General features: G+C 37.3%; 1 protein-coding gene across 1 annotated transcript; it reads right to left on the reverse strand.

Annotated features, from left to right (window-relative positions):
* Positions 1–961: 961 nt before the first annotated feature.
* On the reverse strand, positions 962–3,901 carry GDF2 (growth differentiation factor 2; the record flags this gene model as incomplete). Its single annotated transcript, XM_079535256.1, has 2 exons — positions 962–1,899; positions 3,556–3,901. The coding sequence occupies 2 exons, from the start codon at positions 3,899–3,901 to the stop codon at positions 962–964; spliced, it is 1,284 nt and encodes a 427-aa protein (XP_079391382.1).
* Positions 3,902–7,451: the final 3,550 nt, after the last annotated feature.

The raw sequence follows: 7,451 nt of genomic DNA on the forward strand, positions 1-7,451 counted from the left end.
GTGTTTATCCTAAGAAAAAATAAAGAAAATAAGCAGTGCCTGGTGTCAGACTCCAAAGAACTTAGGCCTCTAAAAATTAGCTTGTTTATTTCTTTTCATGAATGCTGAGCACTGCCAACCCCCACAGTTGTTAGGGTACAGATCCTAAGACTGGATGTGATTTGACTGCATGTTCTTGCAAAGAAATACTAAGAATATGCAGTAGGTCAAAGTGGCTCCTTATCTTTGTGAGGAGATAAGGCCTGCTGTTCCTCCTAGGAAACAGTGTCTTGGAAGCGGAAGGCTGTACTTCTTATCATTCAAGTATGTGCCATAAAGGGGTAAAAATAGGGACACCAAGGATAAGAAAGCTGAAACCAAGGCACCTGCTACCCACAGAAGGAAACTTGGGAATCAGATGAGATGGAGTGTGTCATCTGTTTGAGAAATTTTAAAAACTTCACTTTCAGGAGTAAATACTTTGCATTAAAACGATTTTAAAAGTCTCTGAGATTACTGGTGTGGGAAAAGGTTTGCAGGATTTAGACTTCCTGTTTTATCATGCAAACTGTATGCAGTTCAGTGAGTACACAGAAGAATGTAAGAACTGACAGAGAGAGTTAGATTTCTATGCCTATTAGAAATTTAAAAGACATCCTCAATTCCAAAGGCTGCATGTGACCTGAACAGAACTGGTTTAACAGAAAAATTCAAATAAGTTTTTGGCTTTTGTCACTCTGGCCAAATAATGCGTAGTTCTTTCAATCTCACAAAATTTTAATTAATGATATATAATGCAGGTTATTTACAATGATTGCCATTCTTTAAATGCCAGCTTTCCTTTAAAAGCAGCAACAACAAACAACCAGCTCCATCCCGTGCTCCAAACCTTGTTTGCAAGGATTTTCATTTACATCACTAATGTACAGTTTCACAGACAGCAGAAAAGAGTATTCTTCTTCTTATAGATATTCTGCATATACTACCTGCAGCCACATTCTGCCACTTTCATCCCTTCATAGTTATATATCAAAGTGGGCACACCAGCATCATCCTTATAAAGAATAGAAATTGAATCCAATTTAGTTGGAACACAACAAGCCTTGGAAGCTTTCTTCGGGTTTTGGAGATGCACCAGAGTCTGGACAATAGCATGTTTTGTTGGCGTAACATTATCTGTCAGAGGGAAGAAGCAACCTCCTTTACACTCAAAAGCCTCATAATCTTTGGGTGCAATGATCCAAGAATCCCAACCAATCTCTTTGAAGTTCACATGGAGCGAAGTTCTCCGACAGTGGTTTGTTCCAATGCTTCTCTTGCTTCTGGAGGAATGCTGATGAGGCCTAGTGATGGCTTTTTCCTCTCTCTGTTCTTCTTCAGATGAAGAGTTGTTCTTTCCTAATTTGTCTAGCACATTTTCTTGCTCATGAACAATCATCTCCCGGAGCTCTACTTTGGTCTCTTTTGTCCCATTGCTGCGATCATTGGAGAATACTACTAACAGGGGCAGATTTTTAGTGTCACGAGTAACACTGATATCCAGCTTCCCACAAGGGAAACCACCCAGAGCCTTACTCTCTACAACAACCTCTAGCTTGTTTTTAGTCTTCATCTTGTCTGCCTTGACCCATCTTTTCACAGCTCTGGACACTTCAAACATTTCCCAGCCACACTCCTGAATACCGTGGGAGACAAGCAAAGATTTGCTATTTTCTTTGTTTTCCCAATGGTCTCCATCTAGAACATCATAAATGACCATGTTTCCTTCCAGTCTGGAGGGAGACCCAACTTCCTTGTGACAGGAGATAAAGATTCTCAGTTCAGCTCTGGTGATTTCCTCGTATCGTGGAATAGAGATGTTGAACAGCAAGATGTGTTTCTGAAATGGGTTTTCTTCTGGTGAAGTTAAAGAAACAACATCTGCAATAGGAAATAAAAATCTGTGGTTACAGTGCTCCTGACAGTCCAAATAACTTGCTTTTAAAAGATTCAGGATGTGTTTTGGGAGTAAAATAAGACCATGACTACCTAGCATCAAAAAATAAATAAAATAATAATACCATCTTCTGGCCAGGTTTCAAGAAGCAGGGAGTGAAAATTTAAAATGGAGTATCTTGATGTTGGTAGTATTTTCACCAAGACTGCATGCAGGTGAATGTCTGAAGGAGTGAAGGGGTAGCAGGAAGAGTCTTCCTAAAACAAGGTGCAGATGGTGCTGTAGCAGGTACTCATCTAGGAAGTGTAAAATTTAGCAATTTCCTGAAGAGAATTTTACAGAAAGAATTCCTAAAGAAAAAAAGCTATTAGAATTTACCACTCATCATAGCGCCGTGGGATGAACTGCTCTCCTAGTATAGAGAAGCATGGTGTGTATTTGTCTCTTTTTAAGAATTAAGTGTGCTGAGGTTTTTGGTGTCTTCAGGTAGCTCTGAAAGCAGCTTGTGTTACTGAGAGAGAAGACAGAAAAATTCTGAAAAATCTGTATCAAAGCTCGAGAGTCTGTTTAAATTGGGACTTGGTGATAAATATCCCTCATGTTTAGGTATATTCCAGGCTTTTGTGAGTATTTGCGGTGTTTTATTATTTTTTTCTGCAAATGTATGTGCAGAACCAGCAACTCTGGCTTGGGAAGGGCAGGTATTTTTCTGACAGATGAGGTAGGTAGTATTTTAAAGTCATCACTGAATGATATCTCTTTGATGGTCAGTGTTAGATAGTTACTCGATCATCATTGTATTATAGGGCAATTTTAATTAGCTACTGTTAACTCTTCTTCCCTCTAAAGCATTCTGAGTGGAGAGTGGGATGTGGGAACTATAATCTAGCTCATACTGTTGAGGTTTCTTTCCATTTCAGAACTAGAGTCACTTATTTGGGAATCTGGAGATCCTTGTAGTGCTGTTACCTCTATACAACTATTTTTTATAAAAACAGATTCTCCCTGTCTCATTTTTATTCTAAAGATTGCACTTACAACATTTTTTTACTGTTTCTTGACATGGAGCTTTCAAAAATCTATTGCTACAGGCAGATTTGGATTTTTTTTTCAAGTTGAGACAAACTTGGCTACAACTTTTCATGTAAATCTCCCCCTCTAAACCAGAATTTGGGGTGAGCACTGCTGGATCCTTACTTGAATCGAGGCACAGATATCTCAGTTGGCTACTGTATTTTTTAAGAATGACAGAAGCCTCTCAGAAAGAAGAGCTCTCTGGCATGAATGTCCCAGTTATACATGATCAAATATTTGTTTTCTAACATAAAAAAGCAGTCACAGATCTCTAGCTTTGAGAAACATGATTTGTGTAAACCCTGTATTCAATGTATTTTCTCAATTTAGGCATTTGAGAAGATAAAATTGTACAATAAAAACATCAGAGAATTTTTTTAAATTGTGCTTTTTAAAGATTGAAAGGAGCAAGTAAGGCCACAGTCCAAAAATTTGATCTACTTGCTTTCTAAATAGTCTGTGGAAGTTAGGCAATTAGTTTCCTCAGAATTTCAAAAGCATCTGAGTGACTGCTGCTCGCATATATCTTTAAAAATTCTTGTCCACAAGTTTAGGACTTCTCCTACCTTCAGTGCTGAAGCTCCTTACGATGTTGGATGCAGGAATGGAGGACTTGTCCGCTGTGTATCTGTTGTATAAATCAATCATGAACTGTGGTGGTGGTTCTTTGGTCTTCGCTTGTGAGGGAATCCTTGATAAATTCAAACTTCTTAGTAATTCTGTCTTCATATTCTCCAGGAAAGATTTAAAATCAAAATGGGTCTCATCTTCCACTTCCCCAGGATCATGAAAGAATGTGTCAGACTCTCCCATAACTGGTAGCTTGTCCCAGTTTTCCAAAGGCTTGCCTCTTGTCAGGCAGGCAATTATATTGAAAACAGAAAGTGCAGCTAATACTCCAAAATAATGCATTTCTTATGTATTTACTTTCTGAGGGAGAGACAAGAGGACTAAGTATTTTAACTGATTAAAAATGTTGAATCTTTATAGACAGAGGAGAGGAGGTGGAAGGCAAACAGATGGAATGCCCTTTGCAAATCACTTTCTTGTGTTCTTTTCACAGTCTGCTTCAAACCCCAGCCTCTTGTCAGTTGTCAAGCAGATTGGTTGTACACTTGCCCTTATCTGAGTCATTGATGCCATGCTTCAGCTTCTGTTATCTAGCGAAGCTCTTAGTTAATGAAGATTCTATAAACATCTGACAAACACACATGGCTGGTGGGAAGGACATTGTATATTGTAAAGAATCCACATTTCACTTTAGGGTCATCGTTACTTAATTACACTCTTTTAGCATTTCCTTGCCAACTCAGACAGAAGCTTTTTTAGGGACGTGGAAGATTACACGATTTTCATCATGACTAGAAAACAGAACTCTAGAATGAAATTATTCTATCAGCCATTAGTAAATAACATCTCACATATCCCTGCCATGTTCCATTAATATGCCATCAGTAAATCTACAGAAATTTGATGGAGACCTGTGATTCTGCAAGACATGCTCTCATGACAGTACAAACAACCTTAAAACTTCTTTCCGTTTATCAGCCAAGAGCTATTATTTGTACACACTGTAATATCTGTTTTGTGTCAAGTGCGTTTCAGGCTGTTCGCAGGCTTGTTCTTTTTCAGTCTGATTCTTTTGTAGACTTGTAGTTTTTTGTAGTCTTGTTTTTATAGTATCTTACATAATATATTTCTTAGGTTCTTGATGGTCAATACAATCCAAGAGCAACAAGAGCAACCAGTGACCTTAGAATGGAAACAGAACCAACCCTTCTGAGGCTACATGAAAAGTAAGAGTCTGACACTATTATCCATGAGAAGAATGGGACAAAACTCAGAATTTCTTTTGTATTTAATACTTGTGTGCAAAGTCCAATTTCTTGTACTTGGCTAAGTGTAACATTTCAAGGATCTCCAGAAAAATGAAGAATTTTACTTCATCTTCTTCTTTTTGTAGCACTTGTTCTAAAAGACTATCACTCACGCTTAAAAATCCTGGTGCTTCATTTATTGTTCATTGTTCCAGGCTTACACCTTTTAGACACCAGTTCTACTCACTTCCTTGTGGAATTCGGAAGCCCCATAGCACCGGCATTTTCTCTCCATCAAGGTACTTAGTGTAATCAAGTTATTTCTCAGTTTGCTTTCTGATAAAATGAACAGATAGTGCTTTTTTTAGTCACGTTCTAGAGGATATATTCTTTAACTGTTTTTGTTTCTCCTTTTGTGTCTCTTCCAGAATTTCAATGTTTTTCTGAAAAGGTGAACACTGGAGCTATACGTGGTTTTCTAATGGCAGTCTTCCAGTGCCACATGCAGAAAAAAAATCTCCTTTACTACTGGGTTCTCTGCTCCACAATGCATCTTTTCGTAGCTTTCATTAGCTCTTTTTACATAGCATCATCCTTGATGCTTCTATTACACTGCAGGTCCATGACACCCACCAAATCTATTTTAAAAGTTATAGTTTCCAAGGGTGCAGTCTTCTGCTCTGTAAGAACAGCCTCTATTCCTTGTGCCCAGGTAGAATATTCTGCATCTGCCTACCTTAAAATGAGTCCTGATTGCATGACTAGATCAAGCATTCTATATAAATACCAATCTGCTGAACACTCTTGTGCAAGTGCTGTGGAGGTTGTTGTATATAAAAGACTTCCAGTTCATATATAAAGATGTTACGTATTGTCAGGCCAAGTGTCATCTTTGCAGAAACTTAACAGTGAACAGTCTCATTTAATGACAATTCCATTTGTAAGCTGCTCTTTGAAGTTTGGCAGTGAGACAGTTGTTAGTTGGTGTGATGCATAAATATATTGACATTGTCCAGTAGTTTCTTTTAATCATACTGCCTTGTGAAAATGAAAAGAAACAGTTTACAAAAACATTCTAATTATTGCTTTTACCTCTGGCAATTAAACTGTGAACTCAAAGAATTAAATGGAATGTTGTAGTAAAAAACATCCTTTAAACTTTGCTGACTATTATCAGCTGATTTCCTGGTTTATCTGTCTGTAATCATCTGCTATTGATCATCCTCATTTTTTGGAGGATTACTGAGATTATTTTGCTGTTTATTTTAGGTGTTTGTCAATAGTAACTTTTTCTAGAAATGTAAACACTGAGTGGAAGTGTATACAGCATGGCCATGGAAGTCAAAGAACTGTTAGGAGAGAAGATTCAAGATGGTGTGGATATCAGCTGACAGTATTTGTGCTATTTTAAAAATAATTTATATGTATTAAATTCAAAGTTTCCTTTTCCAAAGGAAGAATAGGCATTCAGAAACCCAGAAAGCAGCCACTTCTAAACTAATTGTGGTGAAAGCCTGGTTTGCATTAGAGAATTGACAGATATAGCTAAACCACTAAATGTCTTGTGACAAAATGAACTTCTTCTCTAAGTTACAGTACTCTACTAAATGAAATAAACTTTAATAGTAAGAGAATTTCCTCTTTTGTGTAGTAAGGGAATGTCTTGATAGCTATGTAACTTATGGGCATAATTTTGTTTGGCCCATGCTAAATTACGTAGTTACGCCAATCTTTAAATACAGACCAGATCTTTCAGGTTTCTCCAGGTATCCTAAAAAGATAGGAATAGCATTTTCCCTTACATCCCATAGACCTTATAACAGATCTCTCCTAATTATTTGCATCAGCAGATCTTGGGTAGTGAATATGTACCCAAAGACTAATTCAAGATACAGAATTTCTTAGGGAAAAAAACACAATAGACCAGAACATAAATACACTATGCTAATATATTATTCTCTTCAAAGCTGTTGCTAAATGGGATAAAGATTGCCTAGAGAAAAAAAAAAAAAAATTCTCATAGAACAGAAATGGCAACAACTTAAGACACTTTGGGAAGTTTTATGCTAATTTGGTAATTGCTGTTCTGTAGGAATAGGTGCTTAATTTCTGATAATTTTTCCTTTTTTCCCATATATTTTACCATCATTGTCAACATTGATTGAGTGTCTCTTAATTCATGAAAACACAAGACCCTTCATTTTTAAGGGAGATCTTTAATAGCAACAGTACACAAATGTTTGTCTTAGTAATTCCTGTGTAAATCCCTGTAGTGCTTCTGAAGAAGAAGTGCTTATCAAGATCCATGATGTTTTGGCAATTGTAGTTAGCAGTCACTACAAGGTGTCTTAGGTATCTACTTAAGAGTGTTAGAATGAACGGGGAAGAAATGTTGATAGAGTAACATTGCAGACACTCTTGTACACACCAAGTCTTGCTTTTATGTAGGTTAGTGGGGAGGGACACATTTACACAACTCTATTGCCTGGGAGCCTGCACCCCATGAATACAGAATATTTGTGATAGAAAATACCTTGTGCCTTAGCAGGGTGGAAGCCTTCCAGGTAGTAGGTGTTGTGTCCTTTCCCTGAGCAATATACTTCTAATGCAATAATAGAGAAGAATAGACTGTCCTTCAAGGAGGA

Source organism: Tetrao urogallus, assembly GCF_951394365.1.
Source record: "Tetrao urogallus genome assembly, chromosome: 5".
Classification (NCBI taxonomy): domain Eukaryota; kingdom Metazoa; phylum Chordata; class Aves; order Galliformes; family Phasianidae; genus Tetrao; species Tetrao urogallus.